The sequence below is a fragment of the Plectropomus leopardus genome, chromosome 15 (genome assembly GCF_008729295.1).
Source record: "Plectropomus leopardus isolate mb chromosome 15, YSFRI_Pleo_2.0, whole genome shotgun sequence".
Lineage (NCBI taxonomy): Eukaryota > Metazoa > Chordata > Actinopteri > Perciformes > Serranidae > Plectropomus > Plectropomus leopardus.
In genome coordinates this window covers 30,958,446-30,984,856 of record NC_056477.1, presented here as the reverse complement: position 1 = coordinate 30,984,856, position 26,411 = coordinate 30,958,446, and the positions used below count along the sequence as shown (strand labels likewise).

At 40.6% G+C, this 26,411-nt stretch overlaps 1 protein-coding gene across 1 annotated transcript; it reads left to right on the top strand.

Annotated features, from left to right (window-relative positions):
* Positions 1-11,157: 11,157 nt before the first annotated feature.
* On the top strand, positions 11,158-26,411 carry kcnk18 (potassium channel, subfamily K, member 18). The gene is made up of 3 exons (XM_042501599.1): positions 11,158-11,383; positions 11,636-11,779; positions 25,582-26,411. The coding sequence occupies exons 1-3, from the start codon at positions 11,158-11,160 to the stop codon at positions 26,409-26,411; spliced, it is 1,200 nt and encodes a 399-aa protein (XP_042357533.1).

Below are 26,411 nucleotides of genomic sequence, written 5' to 3'. Positions count from 1 at the left end.
CACTGAGATCTAATAGGATTAAAACAGAGACCAGACCTGTGTCAGAAGCGATAAATAAGTCGTTATTAATTTTTACTAGTGCCGTCTCTGTGCTATGATGAACTCTAAAGCCTGACTGAAAGTCCTCGAATAAACTGTTGTCTCGGAGAAAGTCACAGAGCTGATGAGCAACCACTCTCTCAAGGATTTTAGAAATAAAGGGGAGATTAGATATCGGTCTATAGTTAGCTAAAATCTCAGGATCGAGAGTGGGCTTCTTTAGAAGAGGTTTAATGACAGCTACTTTGAAAGACTGGGGTACATAACCTGTCAATAAAGACGCATTGATTATATCTAATAAAAAGTTGTCTAATAAAGGTAAAACTTCCTTAAGGAGCTTAGTTGGGATGGGGTCTAGCAGGCATGTTGATGGCTTAGATGCAGAAACCAAAGTATAGAGTTGATGAAGGTCAATGGGGGAGAAATGGTCTAGATAAATTTCGGGCCTTGCTGCCATATTCAGGCTATCTGAGTTCGGGGTCAGGTCAGTTGAGGGTAAGAGGTGATGGATTTTATCTCGAATAGTTATGATTTTATTATTAAAGAAATTCATAAAGTCGTCACTGCTTAGGGCCGAAGGAATACAGGGCTCTATAGAGCTGTGACTCTGAGTCAACCTGGCTACAGTGTTGAAAAGAAACCTGGGATTGTTTTTGTTTTTCTCAATAAGTGATGAATAATAGTTTGCCCTGACATGGCGGAGGGCCTTCTTATAGACTTTAAGACTGTTCAGCCAGACTAAACGGGACTCTTCCAGTTTGGTCGAACGCCAATGTCTTTCAAATTTTCGCGATGTTTGTTTCAATTTGCGAATCTGGAGGTTAAACCATGGGGCTAATTTTCTTTGTTTCATTATTTTCTTCTTGAAGGGTGCAACAGTGTCGAGAGCTGATCGCAGTGAGCCAGTAGCATTATCGATGAGACAGTCAATTTGGGAATGACTTAAGTTAGTAGTAGTGTGCTCAGGAGTTGTAAGACATGGTAATGATGTCAAAGCAGAGGGAATTAGTTTCTTAAATTTAGCCACTGCTGAATCAGATAGACATCTAGAAGAGTAGCTCTTACTGAGAGGCTTGTAGTCAAGTAATAAAAAATTAAAAGTTATCAAATAATGGTCTGACAGAGCAGGAATCTCAGGAAAGACTAATAAATCTGCAATATCAATGCCGTATGCAAGGACTAAATCGAGGGTGTGATTGTAGCGGTGGGTGGGTTTATGTACACACTGACTGAAGCCTATTGAATCCAAAAGTGTGGAGAAAGCAGAACTAAGGCTATCACTATTAACATCCATGTGAATGTTAAAATCACCTACGATAATAATTTTGTCTGATTTGAGCACTAAACTTGATATAAGCTCAGAGAACTCAGATAGAAATTCAGAGTATGGGCCGGGGGCGCGGTACACTATGACAAATAGAATTGGCTGTAGAGTTTTCCAGGATGGGTGAGAAAGACTAAGAAAAAGGCTTTCAAATGAATTTTAGTTTAACTTGGCCTTAGTGTGAATTGCTAAGCTTGAATCAAAAATAGCAGCGACTCCCCCTCCTCGGCCAGTGTCCCGCGCAACGTGACTATTTATATGACCAGGAGGAGTGGATTCATTCAGGCTAACGTACTCTTCAGGACAAAGCCAGGTCTCAGTGAGGCATAATAAATCAATATGGTTATCCAATATTAAATCAGTGACTAAATGAGCCTTGGTTGATAAGGATCTAACGTTCAAGAGTCCGCATTTAATTCTCCTGTTATGATGCTGTATGACAGGAGATGAGTTAATTTTTATGAGATTTTTATGTACAACTCCCCTTTTGTTTATTTTAGTATTAAACAAATGAAGTGGTCGGGGGACAGACACTGTTTTTATAACATTTACATTATGGGTGTGTGACTGTGCTAGAAGAAGCTCAGAGAAGCGTGTAAGACTGCGACTCTGAAACCTGGTCCCAATTCTGGTTTGTCATGGCTTTGGGCCTCTAATAAAATCGGCCAGATTCTTAGAGTGAGAGCGGCTCCATCCAAAGTGGGATGGATGCCGTCCCTCCGGATAAGACCAGGTTTACCCCAAAAGGAGCGCCAATTATTAACGAAGCCCACATCATTTGCTGGACACCACCATGACAACCAGCGGTTGAGTGCTGACATGCGGCTAAACATGTCATCACTGGTCACATTGGGGAGGTGTCCAGAGAAGATTACGGTGTCCGACATCGTCTTGGCGTACTCACACAACGACTCTATGTTAATATTAGTGACCTCCGATTGACGTAACCGGGTGTCATTGCCGCCAACGTGAATAACAATCTTACTGTATTTACGTTTAGCCTTAGCCAGCAGCTTCAAATTTGACTCGACGTCGCCCGCTCTGGCCCCAGGGATACATTTGACTATGGCCGCTGGTGTCACTAACTTCACGTTTCGCAAAATAGAGCTACCAATGACCAGGGTTGTGTCCTCGGTCGGTGTGTGGTTGAGAGGGGCATACTTATTTGAAACGTGAAGGGGGGGTGGGGGGTGTACCGCGGGGTTCGGCTTACTATGCTTCGCCCGGACAGTCACCCAGCCTCCCGGCTGCAAGGGGGTTGCCGGGGGACGGCTAGCAGAGGCTACGCTATGTCGGTCCGCACCGGCTACAGGGGGCTCGCTAGCTATCGCAGCTACAGAGGGATTATCCACGGTGTGGAGCCGCGCTTCCAGATCGCTAAGCCTCGCCTCCAGCGCAGCAAGTAAACTACACTTGTTACAGGTACCACTAACACTGAAGGAGGCAGAGGAGTAACTAAACATCTGACACACTGAGCAGGAGAGAGCAGAAGAGGGAGAGGAGCAGAGAGAAGCCATCGCTAACCAGAGCTAATGCTAACGAAGCTAACCGGCTAACAGTGAGAGAGCGGCTGTGAATACACAGGAAAAACCGCTGAGAGGAGGAGACAGCTGTGAGTGATTAAGTAAAACTTATGTGAGTTTTCAGTCACAGATAGATAAGAGCAGCCGAAGTAAGGAACAAGTTAGAAGATTAGCTGAGGATCACTCGTAGGAGCAGCTCAGAGACGCTACCAGAGACACAGACAAGATACACCGGAAGTGATGTAACACGCTTACCCGCAGTACGTGAACAAGGTGCCACCTGCTACTCAGTAATCATTCGCACACTCACACTCTGATGACACAGCATCGGGAGCAATTTGGAGTTCAGTATCTTGCCCAAGTGTGGCAGGATAGCGCTGCACTCCCTGCCGTGAGGGGCAGTGTGGCAGACAATTGCGCATCACCTATAAATAGACCAGGTCGGACCCGTCTCGTCCTTTCCGCTTCCTCTTCCTCCTTCACGGAGCCGACAGCGTGTGTGGTGGCGTCTCGCTGGTTTGCAGGTTAGATCTCAAAACAAAGGTATGCATGCTCTGTGTCTCCTCAATCCGCTCAAGTTATTCTGTGTTGTGGGCCTGGCGCTTACCTCAGTTTCGCTCCGTCTGGCAGTGCGGTGTTACCTGGAGCCGGGCTGTCTCCCTCGGGTCAGTGTGTGTGTGTGGTGCGCTCTCTGCGGGTAAGACGCTCAGTTCTCTGCTATTTTTATATTATGCTGCCGATGGTTGGGTGAGGTGTACTGATTTGTTTTCTCCCGGCTGTCGCTGCTAGAATCTGGGCTGTGCGCTTCCTCCTCCTGCCGCGGTGACATCTCTGATCCTGCTCTCCGTACGCGGCCGTCACGCGCCGCTGTGAGCCTTGCTGCTGTCCTGGCTCTTTCTGTGTCCGGGCTCTTTCTGTGTCCGGGCTCTTCCTTTTGGCCTTGGTTTTTTTTTCTCTTTTAGTTTCGTCTTGGCTTCGGCGTTGTCTTGGCTCGTGGCTGTCCCTCTCTCGTTCATTCTGCCGGTGTAACTGTCCTCCGTGTGGCTCTTCGTGGGACTCTAGCCGCTTTGACTCGGCGCTCCGGTTCGGCCTGCATTTGACTCTCTGATCCGGCCCTGTTGACTGCAGCCAAAGGCTGTGGCAACACAGCCTAGACAAAAGTTGCCGGCGTGCGCCCAGAGAGGCGTCCTAACTTTTATTGCCACAGAGCCATACCCGCCAAGACTGTTTTAAATTAGAGTGGCAGACATTTATTGATTGTTTGGGTTTATTTCTTTTCTATTTCTTTCCATTGGATTATTATTGCGTCTCAGTGTTATATTGCATTTATTGTTTGGATTTATTTATGTTATTTCTTTTCATTGAATTATTATTGCTTGAGTTTCTGTTATATTGGATTAATTGTTTAGAAATATTTCTTTTTCCTGCTTTTGATAATTTGTGATTTAGTATAGTTCCTTTTGGCTTTGGGGTGTTATTTTTGGTTATGTTGTGTGTGAGGACTGCCTTGATTTTATGGTTTTAATATTGTTTTCTTTCTGTTGACAGGTGCTGAGGCCCAGAGCAGCAGCGGTTTCCCTGGTGGTGGTTCCTTTTTCACGTTTTGGTTTGCAGTGTCACGGGTGAAGTGTAGTTTTGGATCCCTCCTTTTTTTGTTACCGCTGTCGTGGTAAGCCCCAGCCCTGTCCCTTATTTCCTTTAAGTGGCTCCTCACATCATTTCTCACCATTATTATTGTCTTTATTTTGATTTATTTAGTCTGTTACTCAGTTAAAAATAATTGTTTAATAAAATATATTTTTATAATTGGAAATCACGCTCCTGTCCTGTGGAGTTTTTCGAAATGTGTGCCTTGTTTCAAATCGAAAACTGGTAACTTATGAAGTCCTGTTATATCCTGGGGTGAAAGCCCCCAGGTGGCGTTGTCAGCAACCTTCTTATTCCGCTCGCCTTGCCACACAAGGATATTTCGACATGTTGCCCAGAGGAGCTGGGGATTGAACTGCTGACCTTCCGATTAGAGGACGACCCACTCTACCTCTGAGCCACAGCCTTCACCAAGGTATCCTTCACCAACGGTTCAAGCGCCAGTGGCAGGTTCCATGGATTGAGTGGTTGTGGTTCCAGAGATAGAGCAGGTCATTCTGTTATTGAAAGGTCAGTGGTTGGATCCCCAGCTCCTCCACACAACATGTTGAAGTATCATTGGGCAAGATAGTGAATCCCAAATTACTTATGATGGCTGCTCCAAAAATGTGTAAATGTGTATAAATGCTTAAAAACTGAGTCGCAGGTGACACCTTGTACAATAGCCTCGGCCACCAGAGTGTGAAGGTGTGTGTGAAGCAGTGAATGTGACTTGTAGTATGAAAACAGTTTGAGTCGTCGGACGACTACAAAAGCACTATCCATCCATTATTATCCATTTACATTCACAATAAAGACCAGACCAAAGCACTTTTACATTGTGTAAGTAAGCCTTGCAGCTAGTAAGATTTTCCTCTACTCATTGGTTAGGTTTAAGGCTAAAATTTTTAAACTGGGCAGCTAACATTGCTGTGTTGCTGTCAGAAGTTGATGGAGTGAGCTGCCTGGCCAGCTAATATTATGTCTTGTTTCCTGAATATTTTATCTCATAACAGCATTGTTTACATACAAATCGTGCTCTGTCTATTTACACGTATTTTCTCAGAAATCCCAAATATTTCCACACTGCTGATTTATTCCTGAGGTTATAATATTATCCTCATAATCTGTTCCTTGGCTGCATTCCAATATCTGTCTATCACTGTTGGACGGTGACACCAATTTAAAAAACAAAGATGTATCCCAAAGATGATCACACTGATCGATGATTTCACTTTGCATCGATGACATTGGATCACTGCTTACCGTTAGATTAATCATGACAGGTGGATGTCATGCCAGTCTGTATTCACCATAAAGCACACGCCTCCTCTCCTCCTTTCGTCAGAGCCCCTGTTCTGTCTGATTGCCATATGGGGAAAAGAGTCACCTGGTTGGATGACGTTGTCCACTTTTTAGCCAAGTTTTGGCGAATCAAAGGATGTTACAGTCCCTGATATCCTGTTTGAAACTGATATGGCACAGAGGTAATTAATTTTATTATCTACTGCCTTTACAATGCAGAGGAGAGTTTACAGAACGGTGATTTAATCTCCTCATTGCGAAGGACAATCTGCAGCCACAGGCCGCCATTGTCCAATGCCAACCACAGAAAGCACCACCAAGACTTACAAAATAGACACAAGAGCCTAACTTTAGCACAAACTTAGCAGAAATGAGAGACTGAATACATCAGCGTCCATTGATGCACTGAAGTAACTTAAAGTCAACTTCTCTTTTGCCTCATTTAATTACTGAATTGGAGACTACTGCTGGCTCAGGGGTTAGAGTGGGTCGTCCACTAATCTGAAGATTGGTGAGTTGATCCATGGCTCCTCTAGTCTGCATGTCAAAGTATCCTAGTGGTCACGAACCAGTCACGATGTTATTATATGCCAGCGGACAGCCTGACTGCACCTGCCACGTCTACATGAAATGTAGCAGGATGGCATCAGGTTGAAATGCTGCCAGTGACCACATAATATAAGGAGCACAAGGGTGCCTACCAGATGGGGTGATGGATGGGATCACTAAACCCTGGACTTTCATGTGGCACTCTGGTGTTTGCTTCCTGTCTGAATGTGATGGGTTTTTCTCTACACCTTACTATGTGACTCCTGCCCCTAAGCCTAACCATCTATGTCAGCATGTATGTTTGTTGACATTCCGGCGTTGGTTGCTATGGGCTCGTGTTGTCTAGACATAACCACATGCCATGTCATCCAACCATGAGCATTTGTTGACATCACGGTCGTGCCACCCTGGAACATAAATACCAGATGCAAGAGGGATACCTAGAGCATAATAAACGGACACAGAAGGCCACTGCAAAGCGACAACATGAGACGAGTTGGGATAAGAAAGTTTTGGTTTGCCTCGGCCATCAATGAGTGAATGTAGCATTTAGTTTAAAGCACTTTGTGTGGTTGGAAGAAAATTATGATGCTATACAAATGTAGCTCCATTTACCTGCCACTGTTTGACGATTATAATGAATATCAAAATAAAGGCATATCCTAAAAATGATGATATGGATTAATGTTTTCACGTTGCATCAATGATATCGAATCATTGATCATTAATTTGTTACACCTCTAGACTTAGACTTAGACACGTTTATTTATTCCACTTGTGGGAAATTAACTTGTCACAGCAGCCGTGTGTACAGAAAAAATATATAAAATATCAATATATACAAAATATAAAATATACAAAAGTGCACAAATAGGCATGTATCAAAGAAGAAGAAAAAATTTACAGGTTTTAAATACAAAAATCAAAGATATACCAGAAAAAAATCAAAGATATACAGATTAAACAAGATGCAGGTAAGAATGTGGGAGAATGAGGGAGTACTGTTGTTGTATTGTAATAAATAGTAATAAGGATAATTAGGCAGGGGCAATTTTTAATGGAACACCAGTCATTATTCACCATGTAAAAGTTATTTGATTCACTGTTATGGAGAATGGTGCGCACAGTGAGTAAAGGGCTTGCAGTGGAGAGGCCTTTGTTGAATGTGTATTACTCAAAAAGCGGTTAGTGGTCCTTTCTTCAACCTGCTTAAAGTTTCCCTTAATTTGAACAGTTTCTACCAATATCTTTAACTAGGAGAAAACAGCAGCTATAGCTGATGAGTGTCCTCAGGGTATATCTGTAGCCTGTGATAGCTCTGACTTGTAGTCAGATTTTTTTAGGAAGCACATGTTACGGCTTTGCTATGGAGCCTACGCCCTAGCAGCTGTAGTTAAGCTGCTAACATTTATCAGCAGCTATGAATCTGCCTTTAGCCTGCGGGTTTCCACATGAAACATTCATTAAGTGTTCTGCCTTCTTCAGAACCTTTACTTTGGTGACATAATGTGAAACGAGCCACAACTCCTGCACCTATACTGTGTGCCATGTCAAGCACATGGCTCTCAGTATGGTCCACATGTGTCATGCTGAGACAGTAATGTGGCATGGGTTCCAAGCGGGCCTTAGTAAGGTTACCTTCATCTAAAAAAAAGTCACAGTAAAACAAACACATGCGCCTTAGTTTGCCTTTAAAAGGTTTGTGTGGGACATGGTGTATGTGGCCAAGGATGACATCGTTGTGTTTCTGCTCTGACTCGCCGCTTTGGAATGGTGTCACTGTTAATGTGATGATTAGAGGCCAGAGCACCATGACTTTCTAATGGATGTTTATTTAAACCAGAATGCCAGCCAAAATGTTTATTCCACTGATGCTGAGCAGACATAACGGCTGTTCATGTTATGTATTTTACAGAGAGAAGCCAAGATTTCCCAGACCTGCTCTGCACTGCAGTTTGTCCGTCTTACACCAGTTATGGTCATACATACACTAAACTGAGAACTGAACTGCACGACAAACTTTATCATCAACTTGAAATATCCAAGCAAGTCTCCATTCGAAACAATGGCCAATAGTGCCAAATAAGTAATAATGAACAAAGTGTAAAACTCGATTATTAAGTTATGATGTTACTCTACAATTTTTTATTGATCAATTAACTCTTTGAAATCTGAGCAAATTGGCTTGATTTCTTTTAAAGTCATGGGGAGAAAGCAAGAAATTAGCAAAAGGTAGAAGAAAATTACCCAAGAATGTGTAATAATAATAATAATAATAATAATAATAATAATAATAAAATCCAGTTTTTTTAAAAAAAAGTAAATTACCTGGAAAAAGTTCTTAAAATTATAGTAATTCTGTAGCTAATCTAATTATGATTTTTAAAAACTGCTCATAAATATGTGTAACTTTGGGCCTTGATTAACTGTAAATAGGTGGGCTATATAAACCCCCCCTCCCCTTCAAGGAACTTTGGCATTGGCCTTATTTTTCAACCTGACAGGTTGCTGCTTGGACATGCTTTATACACTGTACTCCAAATTAAATAACAATAACAATTTCTTGACAAGTTCTTGTAAAGATCCTAGATTGTTAACCCCTCCTTAATTTTACATATTATTTTATGGTATCTACACATATACATACTGCACTGTATAAGACTGTATATAAAGATGGAAAACATGACAGCTCCCCCAAAGTTAAGCTTTTCGGTCCGAATCGCCCCCTGGTGTCCTTCTGCAGAATAGGTTGCCCCTCCATGTTACTGAATGGACATAGACCAAACTAAAAACTAAAAGTACAGGCCAAATAAATTTTTCACAAAGATGGTTTCTGTCACTAAAGGTAGTTCTCATCGCCCTGGTGTTTGTTCAAGTGATAGTTTTTATGATAAGGTCAGTTTTAATGAGTTACTCAGTTCTACAAAAAGTTAATTTTTTCACCATGACTAACAGTTATGAAAGCCAATACATGCGCTCGCATTCAATAGAGCTGCTCCTGATTGGTCGGACGGGTGTTTTACCAGAAACTTCCTACTATGGATACTGCTACTGCACAGAATCTGACTCTAAATGATGTCACCAGTGCAAGATGGCAGTGCCCATATCTTGGATATTTTAGCCTCACTTTAGCATGGGGGGTAAGATGGGGTGCATCGTCCATCTTTATTTACAGTTTATGTTGCTGCACTGGTAGACCATTAATACAGAAAATTCCACTGTATATTGGAATCAATGAAGCTGGTTGTTGTGGGCAGTATTCTAAAATGTTACCAAAAAAAAAAACAATTACACTGAGTTATCAAGAGGTAACAAACTAAATGAGAGTATATTTACAAAAAACAATATAGTTGATCAGTTTGAATATCAACTATGTTGTCCTTGTGCTGTGTTGAATTAAAAATAGGTTAAAAAAAAATTCAAATCATTACATTCTGTTTTTCTTTACATTTTACACAGTGCCCGCACTTGTATGGAATTGGGGCTGTGCATATTGAATAAATTTAGTGTGATTCACTTCACAGTGAAGTGGGTATTTTTCCCTACAGTCAGTTAAAAGTTAAAAGTAGCCACATCTCAAATAGAATGTCACGGCATGTTTAATAGTTTTGAAGTATTCACAGTAAGAGGCCCCAGTTGTTGTCTGACTCAGACTCCCAGTTGACCCTCACATGGTTCACTAAATATAGAAATCCTGCAGCACCTGTTGCCTCTGGTGCTTGAAGACCATTTGTTTTGGAGATTAAAGGGGCATAATTGCTGTTTCAGTGAAAGGGACATCCAAAAAGAAAGTGGATCTAACTGACTGAAGCTTTCAGCTGTGGTGCAAAGTACATTCACTCAAAAACTACTTAAGTACAACTTTGAACAACTTAGAAGGACCAGTTCATTATTTGTGCTACTTTATCTTTCTTCCACATTTCAAAAGAAAACTTTGCACTTCCTACTCCAGTCCAGCTTTGTGTTCTTTTCAGATAAAGATTTTACATTGAAAAAAAATATAAATCAGTTCATGAAATATATTGTTAAAGATTTAACAGTGGTCCTTGATTTGTGGCCTCTTAAAATAGTAAAAACAAAAAAAAAAGTGTGTGCATGTAACATAGGGAAAAATTTCAACAAATCTATATTTACATTTACTATAATTTTATAATTAAGATTGTGTTCCAAGAAAAAAAAGGTAAAGTTATAGTTTTTTTAAGATCATTTCAGCACTTTGGGGGCTCATTGCCTTCTCCCTATGAAATCAAACCAATTTGCTCAGGTTTCAAAGGGTTAAATGAGCATTAAAGCATTTGAAGAGGTCGAATATCCATTTAAGATAAAGTGAATGCATACATGTCTGATATCAAGTGGAATTTATAACAATTGCAGATTGACTGTTACATTTGTCATGAGGTCACTATTCAGGTTGATTCTCCAGGCTGCAGCTTTATTCAATTTGGTATTAACAAAAAAATCTTTAACTTTGCTTGCTGGGATAAAAGTTGATGACAGTCATGAAGGTGTAATGATGGTGGTGGTGTGAATGTTTGTCAGAGCGTCTGTGTGGCTCTCCAGGAGCCCCAGGCAGTCACAGAGGGTAGTAATAGACTATGAAGTCAATAACGGAGTCCCCGGAGGCCTCCCCACAGAGGCTGTAATGCGTTTATGGATGATGTGCAGTGTTTACTCCCTGCCTGCAGCAGTCTCGGACACACTGCCGGAGCGGGACCTGAGCTGAGGGAAATATAGCTGCTCTCCACACGGACTGAGGCTGCCGAGGAGGAAGAGGACGAACTGCAGGAAAAAATGTCACTGGCCGTGAAGAAAGGAATAAGCGCTAAGAACGAGTCAAGAAAATGCGCTGCACGTTTCTGGAGACTCTTTCCTCACCTTCTCCTGAGTCTGTCTCTGGTTGCGTACGCCGCGCTAGGTGCGCTCATTTTCGAGCGCATTGAGAGGTACGCGTCCCCCGACAACCAGGAGTACCACCAGTTCCTGGGTCAGATCGTCAGCACCGTCCAGAACCTCACCAGTAAGTGGACACTAACATCTGTTTGGTACATCATCTGATTATCACTGTGCTACTTAACTCTTCAAACATAATTATAAAAATATGTATGGACTTTTTATGTTTACTGATTAAGTCTTTGACTATATTTTTCCGTTGTAATGCTGATAAAGAATTTGAAACTAGTCATGCGTAAATATTTGTCATCTTAACCAATTATTCAAATATCTTTGCTCTGCACTAAGTATCTGTTTATCTGTATATCTTTATGTTCAGATAATGCCTCTCTCACGCATAACAACATAGTGCAGCGAGTGGAGACAAAGATGCTTAAATTCAAGTCCATATGGCTCCAGAGACCCGAGAGGTGGGATTTTTTTGGCTCCATGTTCTTCTGCTGCACTGTATTCACTACAGTTGGTAAGTCAGAAGGATCGTAGCCAAAAATACTGTCACTATTTCCTGAAAATGAAATAAAATTCGCATTTAACCAGACCGAATATGGAGCTACATCAGGGCAATTGTTTTCATAATCTGAATAAAGAAATGGAAATTTAATAACTGTTTAAAACTGAAAGTTATGTTTAAACTTTAATTTTGGAAAAACAGGCCACTGTATTCAAACTAAAAATAAGTGTAGGAAAAGTTTTTTGTTGTTGTTGTTTGTTGTTTTTTTTTTTTTTCAGTTTAAATAATAGTAATAGTTTTGATTCAGTTCTGGAATTCTTTTGAATAAATTATTTCTTTTCATTTTTCACTTTATATTTTGATGTTTGAGGTCTTTTTTTAGATGAAGATTTTAAATTATCAAAATCAGACGTTATTCTTACAGCTTCCAGCTTTCAGATTTTTTTTTCTTTTTCTTAGTCTGAGCTCTTGTTTTCACTTTCACATCAGATTTTTTTCAGTTTCAGAGCTTTGGCCCTGATCTGACGTGGGGGATGTGGCATTATCTGAGAGGGGCAAAGAAGGCTGAGGATCCACCTCAGTCCCATTGCCTTCAGTAAATGTAGGCACTGTGTCAAGCCAGTTAAAATGATTGTTTTTTTCAGTGATGTCTCAAGGTTTTGACAAAAGCTAAAATGCGGGAGTGAAAAAAATGCGTAAATGTATTAGTTTTTTAGTAAATTGTGTGTGTATGTCTATATATATATATATATATATACACAGGAAGAACTAATTATGAGTCATAGCCTGGCTGAGTAAATGTGTTGTGTGGCTCTGGAGGAGCATGGGCAAATGGAAAACCTGAAACCTGCAGCATTAACTGGAAAGGAGGATCTAACAAAACACATCAAGTTGCATTATGAGTCATGACAGACATGTTTCTTGTCAGTCCATTAACTCACATCTATACCTCATCATGATGTGTATCAATTATTTTCACTTTTTTACAGTGAAGTTTTATACAGCTTACAAAGAAAGCTCATTATAACTCATTGACAGATTAATTATGATTAGGAGTTGGGCGATTTATTGGGTGGGCCAATTAATCAGTGCCAACAGAAGGTTTTAAAAACTTAAGACTGATAACACCTTTATTCAACTGAGAAATACAACTGTACACCTTTTGAATTCAACATTATCTCAGTCATGAAAGACTGTCGAGGCTTTATTGCCACGTTAACTCAGCATAAAACGTACTTCATTCAAACTTTACAGAAACAAAATCAAACTGACCCAAACCATCTTGGTTACTCTTGCTGGTGATCAGGTTAGTAAGTCCACTGTTCCAACAGTCAATAGCTTCGATTTGGTCCAAATAAATCCTTAATTCACCAAGTTAAATGTAAAAACATGCCGTTATTCCCCACGTTCTCTCTGCCTGCTGGCCACCGGCTGTTTACAGTCTTGTAACATCTCCCTCCACCACTAGGTGTTACTGTGTCTTTCAGCTCAGCTGCCTGTTCCACCAGTAGAGACCAAAGACTGAGCTCTGGTGCGTGCTGTGCACTACATACAACGACTTTAATAGAAAGTGGAGTATTCATTCGGGATTTCTAAATAGCCTGGTATTAAGAATTAATACACTGTAATACCATGATACAGCCCAAGCCTAGTTAACAATGAGCGAGATGCTGGACGCAGCAGGACTTGTTATGTGATTCAGTTGCATTTAGCCAAATACCATGTTGTTCTTTAGCAAAATTCAAATGACAAAATACTCAAAAGTAATTACATATGTATTTTAATACATTTATTTGAAATTCTGCCCATCTCAGGAGAAAAAAAAGTCTTACAAATCAGGGTATGATGTGTCCAACTGGAAGAAGTTGAGCTGATAAAACTGACCCATATTTTGTTGTTTCAGTCTTTAAGTTTTGATTTAAACTATCATCAGGATTGGGTAGAGGGGCTGAAACAGAAAAACAGCAGCTGATGAATATCAGTTGTTTCAGGTGACTGCTCTGTTGTGTCATAGGCTGCTGATGTCATAGGCCTAACCTGTCTGTAACATGTCAACACTAAAGGCTGTATATAAAGATGGACAACACGTCCCTACAAGGTGTCACGCCTGTCAGTTAGGGCTGCAACTAACAATAATTTTAATAATCAATTAATCGGTCGATTATTTTTTCGATTAATTGATGAATCAGATAAAAAAATATATTCATAAAAATAATAATAAAATAAGCATTTTTTTTCTCCCATCACTTTGTTAAAAAACAGATTATCATTGGCAACAGTGCTAAAAATGCATAAACGGGCAGTTCCTTGAACATCCCTGAGCTGTCAAAATAATGTTAAATTATAAATAATAAAAAAACTACAAAATGAAATATGAAACAATTCAAAAACCAAGCGCTGACAGCTTTTACAACATACCATTACGTTTCCTTACTTTAAAACTGAACATACGTCATTTTGTGTCGAGACTTTCCCTACTGTTAAGCTCTCCTCCTCACTTTCACTTTCGTTTTAGATGCCGCATCATAACTGTCATGCTCATGTGCTATGCCGTCACTTTTGCATATTTTGCAGCTCACACTTCCTTGTTTTGCGTTACATGAAGTGCTCCCAAACTTCTGAGGTTTTTGTATAGCACGTTCTCTCTGCCTCCGCCATGCCTCTTCAAAACAGTGGCTTCTACATATCTGCTCCCATCTATATGTGAGGTAAACAGTCCCACTACACAGAGAGTGATGTAATAATCGCACGACACAACGAATCAATATGTTGTTGCAGCCCTTCTGTCAATCATGGTGGAAAATCCCCTTTTTGTAGAACTGAATAACTCATTAAAACGTAATTGTAAATCAAACACTTGAACAAACATCAGGGTGATGAACTACCCTCAGAGACAGAATTCTTTGGGAAAAATTTATTTGGTGAGTACTTTGAGTTTTTAGTTTGGCCTATGTCTATTCAATAGCATCGAGAGGCGGGCTTTATGACCTACACTGCAGACAGACACCAGAGGGCGATCCAGATTGAAAAGTCACTGTGGTCCATCTTTATATACAGCCTATAAACATCCAGTGCTCTTGTCATGTGAACAACCTAAGTTCTTTGAAAGCTTTTGGACTTCTGTTTGGAGATTTTTATCTGCTAGCGGCAACTTTGGCTCAGTCTCAGTGCTATCGTCACACAGTATTTAGCAGAGAGCCAGGTGTGTCCCTCAGGAGCTGGTGCAGACAGAGCTAAGAAAGAGCAAACATTATACCTACATAAAGCATGTGGGCAAGTAAATGATAGTTTCCTTGTGTCTGCTTGATGTATAAAGCAGAGTGTTGCGTTTACAGCTTGTTGTGCTGTCCCCCAAGCAAATATCCCTTCATATTTATATTCATATTTAATAGAGTAAGTCTATTACTGTAAGTCCCACATATCAGTGGATTTCTCTGCAACTGATCCGTGTTACAGCTTAACCTGATCTGCCTCCAGGAGGTATTTCTAACATGTAGTTGTGCTGCCTCTCCTTAGTAATTGTCATGTGGTGGATAAGCTAACATGTTGTATGCAAATAAGAATCAGCAGACTGTTTGTTTGTATGTACTTGCTGTCTCTTTTTTGTCAACATGGTTGTGAAATAGCTTCAAGTAATCTGTAAAACCCAGCCTAACACTAACATAATCCTCAGTAGTTAAAAGCAAAACATATGATAATAACAATAATAATAATAATAATAATAATAATAATTGCTTGAATTTATATAGCCTTTTTGCCAACCTGTCATTTTTTCTCATGACAGGTTGGCAAAATGTATGAATAACAATCCAGACAGGAGTTTTGACCGTGCCTTAGCAGCACTGCCCATGCTGGCAGTGTGGCTGCTCTAATCTGTTAAAACCAGTGCTGAAATAAAAAAAATATAGGATTGTCGACACTCACACAGGCCATGTGGCCCAGGTGTAATTATAGGTCAAAACATTATTTTACATTAACCCTTAAGGCAAGCTTTAACATTACACACACACTCATATTACTCTACACACAAATACCCTTTTCAAAAACAAGCTTTAAAAAAAATTATACATTATTATTATTATTTTCTACTTGAGCAGAGTAGAGAATTGAGTTAATTTTTAACCAACATCAGTCCTAATCATAAATATCAAATATTCATTATTGTTCAGAAATATAACCCCTAAATGTTAGCTTTTTACCATGATGCCACTTAGTTTGTAGATGAAATTTGAAAAAAAGAAAGATTAATTTTCAATCCATACATACTAAGTAAATTATTATTATTTTGATTATCAGGATCTGGGATATGTCACTGATTAGCAGCAACATTTATTTTTATACATTAGAATTTTTTATGCAGTGTCAAATACTCATATCGCTCTACACACAAAATGGGTTTTTCAAAAAAGAAGTTGTTGTACACTCATATGATTTTCTACTTTCATTGAGTTTACTTTTTTAACCAAAATCCATCCTAATCATAATTATCAAATATTTATTAATTTTCAGAATTTTACAAGAATTGTAAATTTTTACAAATTCTAAGGCAAATGCCCAGAATGACACCCTGAAATAATACAATGCATGTTGTTATGCTTTGACGTCTGTGGGATCAAAAATTGCAGTTTGAATGGGTTTCAATGGCACATTCTTTTCACACAATATATTTTAGACTTATTGTAGGAGCTGAGCTGGATATTTCAAGATTAAACAAAAATACACAATCTTGCCAAAATGTATGCCATATGTATGAACACAGCCAAACTAATCAAAAAATGAAGAATGAAAAGCGTGCAAAATGCATTAAACAGTCTATAAGAGTTAATACAGGGTTTCCATAGGAATTCTTGCCCAACCCAGTGCTATGCTAAAAGGCAATGATTGTTATGTAGGTCCTGTAATACTAAATGCTTTTTTCAAACAGTATAGCCTAAATTCATACAATAATGAAATGCCAGACAAAACTGGAGCTGTATGACTTAAAGCCTTGCCCTAAACCCTCATTATACTGATTTTGAAGATATTATTGAAGTTCCTGACTTGCAGGACAACACAGAAGACAATTTTTCTCGAAGCTCTGACAATGTCTAATAAGCTTTTTGTGGTGATGTAAAAAGCATTCTCCTCTGAGACTGCCCCTTCAATGAGTTGTGGGCTTCCTGTTGCTGCCCAGCCATTAGCCATTACTTAGCTTTCCTTAACCACTTATCATGTATAGGAAAGTAAGAAACATTCTAATGTATTGCAATAAGGTTACACATCAAATCATGTTGAGAAGAGGAAGCTCCACATAGATGATAGATAATTAGACAATATAACATGCAAATAAAAATTACTCATAAATCAATCACAAATAAGTTATAAAAAATGGCAAAGGAAATGTTATCTACTTGTCATCTTAAGACATAATTCTAGCTAATGAATTTGAGGCTTCAAGCTTAGAGTTTAGAGTCAGGCTTTGTGAGGCTGCACTTTAGCACAGTAGTAATTTGAGCTAATTGCTATCATGCTGACATTAGCATTATAAGTCATCTTGAGGGGGGTATGAATGTCTGAGCAAAATTTCATGACAATCCATCAAATAGTTCTAAAGAGTTTTCAGTCTTTAACTCATTTTAGTTCATGCCAAATACAGCCAAATATGATCTTAAATGAGCAGGGCCAATAACACTATTGAATAATAACCTAGAAATAACTACAAATGTTTCCTTCTTTTAGCGTAAAGAAGTAGAAGTACATTCTGAAAATATTTATTTCTAAAACAGATGATGAACAGCCTGTGATGTCTTAGAAATAAGTGCAATTTCAGCAGCATGTCTCACTCTACTTATCACATGTGCATTTTTCCATGCATCATGACACCAAACTAAAGTGGAAGCTATTGAGAAAGCAGGTTCAGTTATGTCCTGCCTTACAAACCATTTACAAATCAAATGTTATGGCTTGGATTTAGCAACAGGGTTTCCCAAGTATTTTTTATTTCTTTTTTAGATAGAATTGTGATAAAGATTTTTTTCTGTACTGATGCTGTTGATTGACAATATTTTGCACAATGTTCAGTGGTTCTCATTCATGAAATGTTAATAAATCTGTGAGTAGATTTGCATATAAATCACCTTGGTAATAGAAATCTACACTGGATTCATGAACGCCGCAGGAAACTCTGATTTGATCATAGGCACATGTGCATGTTCATAAATGCCAGTCAGTCGTAAATAGATGGCACACTCCCGCTAGTCAGCAACTAGCATACATCCCTGCCCATAAATAGCCAAAGAGCACGAGATGAGGAGAAAATCACTATGGATGGGTGCATCCTGTCCACCTGTGAGCATGCAGAGAGTGAGAGATAAAGAAGGGAGATAAAGAAAAACTTTGCCCACATTGAAAAGTTGTGATTTTAGGTGAAGTGGAGACAATTTTGGGTGAAGTTGAGATGACAAAATATATTTACCTTTCTTTATGAAACTGCCATGAACTGTGTCATGCTTAAATGGCACTTTGGCATGAGTTTAATTAATTGAATCAAGACTGAAAGAGACAAAAAGAGGTAGGAGAGGCAGGAAAAGTGCATGTGGATAACTGGGGAGGAGAGAGAGACAGAGAGCATGCAAGAGGGGGGCATAAATTGAGAGGAGAAAGGAGGGCTGCAAGACAATTTGGTTGGCAGTATTTGTTTTTGCCTCCCTAGCAGTGGAGAAAGATGTGTGTGACATGCAACAGAGAGTGGTAATCATCATCTGGGTGCTGAGTGACCATGGATCGCCATGCTTACTAGACACACCACGGAGCGCAGCCTGCTCTGCTTCTCCTGCATGCAGAAGATTACAGACTAACAAAAGGAAGAGAAGAAAGGGAAGTGATACATATTTTTAATATTTAAAATAGGTCTATTTGGACAGTACAAATTTAGATTTTTAATCGGTCTTGGGCCCAAAACTGAACATAACACACCAGCTCCAAGGATATCATTGAGCACTAAAATTGTAATTTCTAATTAAAGCTGCAAGCAGCGATGAACAGGCCCTTACACCCCCACGCAAGTCATACTGTAGGGACTCGAGTGATGCAATCATCCATTTCAGTGAAACTTTAAAAAGGTATGTAGAGACTTTGGACCCTTGAGGGAGATATTTCACATGGTGAATTACTTCCTTTGGACACACAAAATCTGTGGCATCTTGGTCTACATCATTTGTCGAACAAAACATGTAAACTTCATGAAAATCAAAGGATAGTTGTGGTACAAGTTGACAGGAGGTGGCTCGGTGAGTATCATATTAAAAGACATGCTGATGTGTTAAGGGCTGCAGTCTGACCACAACTGTGAAATCATTCAAAATGGCCGACTTCCTGTTGGGTTTAGGGTATGGGTCCAAGAGGCTTTTTTGTAGGTGTTGGGCTGTTACACATGCCTCCCAAGTTTTGTAGCTCTAGGTGAAATGTACTCCATGGGCTGCTTCGTTGAAATCTGTAGGGGGCGCTATAAATTCATTTTGGCACATCAGTGCAAAAAAAATCATATCAAATATCACATTATAGGACTTCTGATGTGTGTGCTAAGTTTGGTGAGTTTTGGTGCATGGCTTGCCTCTCAAAAAGTGCTTCCAGTTTTATGGCGAATAAAGCGTAACTTTGGCAACAGCGTTTGATGAAAACTCAAAAGTGTAATTTCTGTGCATCATGAAGGTCTTTACAGTACTCTTGAATACTTGAATATGAGGTCAATTAGGTTAACCTGCTACAGGGAAAAATCAAAGAGTAAAAAAAGTAACTTCCTGCTACCAATAGGTGTTGCTATGACTAAGATTCAAAATTGCACTGCAGATGTCTTCAGGCCTGGACTCTTATCAAATCAGTGAAATTTTGTAAAGATCTGACCATCTGGGGCGAAGTTACAACAGTTTTTGATGTCATGTCGAAACATCAAAATTGTCCACCCGACTTTGGTAACTCCTTTCAATGAAAACTCTTAATATTCAATTTCAAGCATCATCAACGTCTTAAAGATTTTTTGAGACCATTTTAAGATCAATCGAGTCAACCTGCTAGGAGCTGGACATCTTACTGTAAAACTTTGCTTTTCCTGTGCCAATAGGTGGCGCTCTCATTATCGCTTAAAATTGTCATATAGATGTGTTCAGGGCAGGACTAGCACCATTCAGTGCTCGGGCCCTAATAATAATTCCTTGCATTCCAAGAGGGTCCTTGCACTGTTCAGTGCTTGGGCCCTAATAATGCCTTTGATTTCAATAGGGTCCTCGCACCCTTTTGGTGCTCGGGCCCATCCATCCATTTTCTTCCGCTTAGCTGGAGTTGGGTCGCAGGGACAGCAGCCCAGACTTCCCTCTCTCCCCGGCAACTTCGTCCAGCTCTTCCCGGGGAATCCCAAGAGATTCCCAGGCCAACTGAGAGACATAGTCTCTCCAGCATGTCCTGGGTCTTCCCCAGGACCTCCTACCAGTGGGACGTGACACACTCTCTCTGTCTGTGTGTATGTTTGTATGTGTGTGAGACAGAGGCAAAAAGGGAAACAGCCAGCCTGTGTGATTGTGACTCGGCTGTATATGCTCTATTCTGCTGCTCTGTAGTGCATGTGATTTACAGTGCTGAGAGTAGTGTCAACAATGACACTACTACTATACACAGTATAGAATGCAACCATTTCAAAAACACCCCAGTATCATTTACTGCTTTATATGGTCTGTGAACAGAGTTTCCCTATGATCGAATTTGGGAAAAAATATGTGCAAAGGCTAATTTTGCTCTATTATGTCTGTAGAAGGCTTACATCATTTGATAATATAGGCATATTGAAAATCTGTTGGGCTCTATCAGAAATAGCAAAAATTTGGCAAAAAATGTAAAATGGTGGACTTTATCTTGGGTTTAGGGCATGGCTCCAAGAGGTTTTTTTTTGTAGATCATGGGGTTTTAAATATGTTTCTCAAATTTCTAACTTCTAGGTTAATTAGTGTGTCCTTCATGTAATGGTGGAATCTGTATACTTTTCAAGTATTTTAGAAGGGTGTTTGTGTCTCTCTCTGACTCTCTGTCTCTCTCTGTGTGTGTGTGTGTGTGTGTGTGTGTGTGTGTGTGAGGGTCAGCTAAAGCTGCAGCTGTGATACATTTGAAAAGGGATCCAGCCTGTGTGATTGTGGCAGAGCACTATGGGGTCTAATATGCTGCGTTCACAGTGCTGAGAGTAGTGTAAACAATGGATTAAGAGCTCTATCTGCTGGACAACTATAGAATGCAACCAGTTCAAAACCACCCAGCATCATTTTCTGCATTATATGGTCTGTAAACAGAGTTTTCCTTTCAGCGCATTTGGGGAAAATATACCCGGCTGTATGACTGTAAAAGGCTCATATCAGATGACAATATAGGTATATTGAAAAATCACTAACAGAAATGGCAAAAAAAATTGCCCAAAATTTCAAATACAATGAAAAATGGTAGACTTTCTGTTGGGTTTGGGCCATGGCTCCAAGAGGCTTTTTTGTAGGTCTTGGGTTTTTTCACAAGTGTCTTAAGTTTCGTAGCTCGAGGTTAAACGGTTCGCGGGGGCTGCTTCGTTAGTATAATAGTAGGTGGAGCTACAGAGCTTATTTTGGCCCATCACAGCAAAAAAAAAAATCATATCAAATAACACATCATAGGACTATTGATGTGTCTACCATGTTTCGTGAGTTTTTAAGCATCTTTAGCCCCTCAAACACAACTTACTGTTTTATGGCAAAGATCGCCACAGAACGGCTTCAGCGTTTGATGAAATCAAAAATGGCTAGCAATTTAACATCACCAACTTTAGGGAATACTGGTGTCCAGATTTGAAGTCAATCAGATGAAATTTCAAATTAAAATGCCACACTTTCTGTTGGGTTTAGGGCATGGCTCCAAGAGGCTTTTTTGTAGGTCTTTGACTTTTGAACAAGTTTCTCAAGTTTCGTAGCTCTCAGTTAAACGGTCTGCGGGGGCTGCTTTGTTAAATTTTTTTAGGGGGCGATCAAGAGCTATTTTTGTATATCGGTGCAAAAAAATCATATCAGATTACACAGACAGGGATTTCAACTGAGCACAAGAAACTTGTGCTCCAAGAATATACACACTAACAAAACTAGGGTCACTTATCAGCTATTATGGCTTAAATATAAAGGTCAGAGAACAGTGTTAGTCCCCACTGCTCTCTGACCCCTATAGAAAGTGTCCTGCCAGGTTAAACCTATGTCAGCCTAACTATGGGCAGGTCCAGGCAACCTGAGCCAGCCGTAATTATAAACTTAATCAAAGAGGAAGGGTCTTAAGTCTACCCTTAAAAGTGGAAACGGCGTCTGCCTCCCTAGCTGAAACTGGAAGATGGTTCCATAAGAGAGGAGCGTGGTAGCTAGGTTCCTATCCTACATTTGGAAACTTTAGGAACCACAAGTAATCCTGCATTTTCTGAGCGCAGTGATCTTGAGGGTTGGTAAGGAACTATGAGCTGCAACAGATAGGATGGAGCCTGACCATTTAGAGCTTTGTAAATAAGGAGGAGGATTTTAAATTCAATCCTGGATTTTACAGGGAGCCAGTGCAACAAAGCTAAAACAGGAGAAATATGGTCCCTTTTCTTGGTTCCTGTTAGAACAGGAGAGCGGAGTTCTGCACCAGTTGGAAAGACCTATGTGATTTGTTGGGGCAACCGAATAATAGGGAATTACAGTAATCCAGCCTAGAGGTGACAAATACATGTACTAATTTTTCAGCATCTGTCTGGAATAGGATATGTCTAATTTTTGCGATGTTACACAAGTGAAAGAAAGCCGTCCTTGAAGTTTGTTTTATATGGGAGGCAAAAGATAAATCTTGATCAAATGAAACTCCGAGGTTCCTTACAGATGTGCTAGACGCCATGGTAATGCCATCTAGAGAAATTGTATTGTTAGAAAGGGAGTGGCGTTGTGGCTAGCACTGTTGCCTCACAGCAAGAGGGTCCCTGGATCAAAACCCAAAGTCGGAGCATTCTTTGTGGCATTTTGTGTATTGCACAACATTGATATGCATCATGGATGTCTCTTGGACATAAATGAGGGCACATTACAGGACATAAGAGGGCATGAGACTGAACTGAATGTGCTGATGCCAGTAAACCCAAATATGCCAGCAGCAACATGCACACTGAGAGACCGTTTCTGCTTGATTTTTACACTGAGCGGCGAGCTTTGTTTACCCTTCCTTCTCATATTACTGTACACTTTTTTGCATTTTAAGGCCGTTCTGGAGGTTCCCAAAAATGATTTTACCTGCACCACTACATCCTCTCATGCCTGCTTTACCTCTGCTGCTTTTGGTGGATATCTGCTGCTTTCACAAATTAACTGCCTGCTTGCCTTCACCTCACACACAAGCAGATCGGTTTCTTCAGCATTAGCCAAATTTGCCAAATCCATCATTCAGATCGTAATCCGCTAATTCCTGGGGCACCTGGCTTTCAAAGGGAATGGGAGCTGACACACAGATTGGTTGATTCACGTACCACTCAATACACATCCAATTCAGAGTCCAAATACAACCCCTCTGCTGATTATCTGCCATTTAACTAACAAAATGAACTTTTGCACGCCCTAAACGCATTTGTGACATGCGCTTTAGACCATGCGCTATAGATCGTTTAAATATTGCCCTACATGTTTTTCACAGGCTTTTCTGGTGTGTCCCTTTTTAACACGTTCTCATCCCAAGTTGTCACATATTAGTGAACATGTCTACATATTGCACTCCAGGTATCCTTCTGCATCTACTGTTGATGGTATACTGCTACCAACGCTGGGATGTCAACAAACCTCATTGTGGTATTATGATACAAAACATGCGGTTATGTTTAGGCAACAAAAGCACATGACAACCAATGCTGGGATGTCAACAAAAGCTCATACTTAGGAATAGGCAACAAAGGCACGGTTGCTCAGTGGTTAGCACTGTTGCCTCACAGTAGGAAGGTCCTTCCGCACCCCTGTTGACCCAGACCTTTCTGTGTGGAGTTTGCATGTTCTCCCCATGTCTGAGTGGGTTTCTTTTGGGCACTCTGGTTTCCCTCACCACCTTCAAAAAAAATGTACATTGGGGTTTGTTGGAACCTGCCCACCCTATAAGGCCTTTTATGCCCCATATATTGCATCAATAGTAGCAGCATTTCACCTTGAAGCCTTCCAGTGATGATGCCTGTCCGCTTATCATGCTGCCATGGCAGGTTCCGTCCAGCAACATATCATAAATTTGCAACCAGTTTTGTCTTAGTGTGGGTTCTCAGCTGACCCCACCCAGCGGCGTATTATACAGCTGCAAAAGGTGGCTTTTGGTGTTGGGATCTTATGCCAACATCACTGCTGAACTGCTTGGCTGCTCTTTTCCAGGCATTCAAAGCATAATCCATTTGCTCTTATACAGTTCACCTTTTCTTTGTTGCTTCGCTTAAGCTTCTCAGAGAAGTAAATGAGATTTTTAAACCTTGCTCTTCTGTCCTTTTTACATGTCACAGACAACCTTTAGTTATGTGCAGGTTAGTGAGTATTTTGGACACAATAATAATAATCAATGTTTGATACATTTTTCAGCACATCCAACCCCACCCTGTAGCGCTAACATGAACCAGCAAAACTGTTACGCTACTCGGTTCCGAAGGGGGTGGGAAGAACCTAACAGCATTCACACAGATGGGGGAATGAGCAATCAACAGAGTTTTAATGATGATGAAAATGGAATAAGGAAGGGAATGGAGTTTGGGTAACGGGAGCCATGGAGCAGAGGAAGCTGGTGAGACTGGAGGGATTGATGGCGGTGGTGAGGCGGGGAGAAGCGTGAGCAGAGAGCAGGGGTTGTCCGTGGTCGTGAGGGTGGCGAGTGGCTGAGTCCGAAGGCAAAGGGCTGGAGTTCGAGGAAGGAAGGCACTGGAGGAAACACAAAGAGAGCACGAATGAGCACAAAAATCCTTATTCAAAAAAGCACGAAGCACTAGAAACATTTCTCAGAAGAAGCAGCCGATCTACCACTGGTGAGGTGGGAAATAATCTGGCGCTGATAAAGAGCGAAGCAGGAGCTTTCAAGCTGCTGGGGAGGTGATTGGAGATGAGGCGCAGCTGAGGGTGTGTTTAGAGCTCCAGCACCCAGAAGCCACGCCCAGCCCCTGCAACACAGGAGGACACACAGAGACACCAGCAGAGACACACAAAAAACAACCCCAAAAGCACACCACAAAACAAGGCACCACAAAAACTTACCAAAAAATGTGACGGTACTTCATGCCAACAATGTCTATTTCCATGACATTAAAATAAATTTTCGGCCCGCATTGTATTCTTGTCTAGTCCAGAAATAGCCATTCCAATTCAAAGAAATTTTGACTTAATGTAACAACATCTGAAGGTTGCATTACCTTGAAAGGGCAACAGTCTGTTGTGGTTTTAAAGATACACTGTTAACAAAACTTGTTAATGTGTGTGTGCGTGTGTGTGTACTTTACCATTTCCTGCAATGCAACAGATTCACAAGGATTCCCCTTGGGACTATAAGAAAATCTCTTATTTTATCACATCACAGAAAAGTGATTCTATGTTGAAATCCCATAGCATTGCATAATATTTAACTTTGGTAGACACATACTTAAAGCCATGGTTTTGTATTTCCAGGTTTATTATGACTTTGAAATCAGTCAGATGTTTGTGTAATTCATTATCCTTATCCCCCAAGGAATTGAGCTAACCTACAAATGTCAGTCTTACAGTTGCTCCTGCTTGACAGTATTTAACTGTCCATTTTCTCCCTTGTTACTGCAGGATATGGGGAGATCTATCCGGTAACCTTGACTGGAAAGGTGGTGTGTGTCTTGTATGCCATGGTGGGCATCCCTCTCATGCTTCTGGTTATCCTCGATGTGGGAGACTTCCTCGCTCTGCTGATGTCCAGAGTCTATGTGCGCTTTCATGCCTTCTGCAAAATCCTCCGCTCCCACACCTGGTCACTGTGCAAAGCTCGGAGGGGGGACTCTAGCCACATGGCCCAGGAGAACAGTAGCTGTCTTTTCAGCCATGACATTTTGGTCCGGGAGCCCCTTGACATCCGGCAGGTCCTGCACAGCCAGGCAGATGTAAGGCAAAAGTCTATCCAGCTTGAAAACAACAAAGAGATCTTTGAGAAGATTCTTATCAGGGAGAATTTACTCAGAAAAGGCCCCCTGCTCAGGACCCTCTCCTGTCCAGAGCTAGACCGTCTGCCACCAACTAAAAGAATATGTGCCATCTGGGACTTCACAGGATTAGGGGATGGAATGGAAATGCTGGATGTACCCTTTGTGCTGATTCTTTTCATCGTGTTTGCCTACATTTTTTTTGGTGGATTGATTCTGCCATTGTGGGAAACAGAATTCAAGGGCTTTGATCCCTTCTACTTCTGCTTTATAACACTCACTACTATCGGTTTTGGTGACATTGTTCCCAATCACCCGAAGTACTTCATGCTCACCTCACTCTTCATCATTGTCGGCATGGCCATCATGTCCATGGCTTTCAAGCTTGGACAAACACGAATTGTAAGTTGCTATCGCCAATGCATCAAGTTCATCAGCAGGGGAAATGTGGAGACTTTTAGAAATAGAGAGAATGATTAA

What these genes read in the sequence shown, in the direction of transcription:
- kcnk18 (XM_042501599.1), top strand. Translation starts at nt 11,158, where the DNA reads ATGTCACTGGCCGTGAAGAAAGGAATAAGCGCTAAGAACGAGTCAAGA. An exon ending in CACCGTCCAGAACCTCACCA is followed by an intron (nt 11,384 to 11,635) that starts GTAAGTGGACAC and finishes CTTTATGTTCAG; the next exon opens with ATAATGCCTCTCTCACGCAT. An exon ending in CACTGTATTCACTACAGTTG is followed by an intron (nt 11,780 to 25,581) that starts GTAAGTCAGAAG and finishes TTGTTACTGCAG; the next exon opens with GATATGGGGAGATCTATCCG.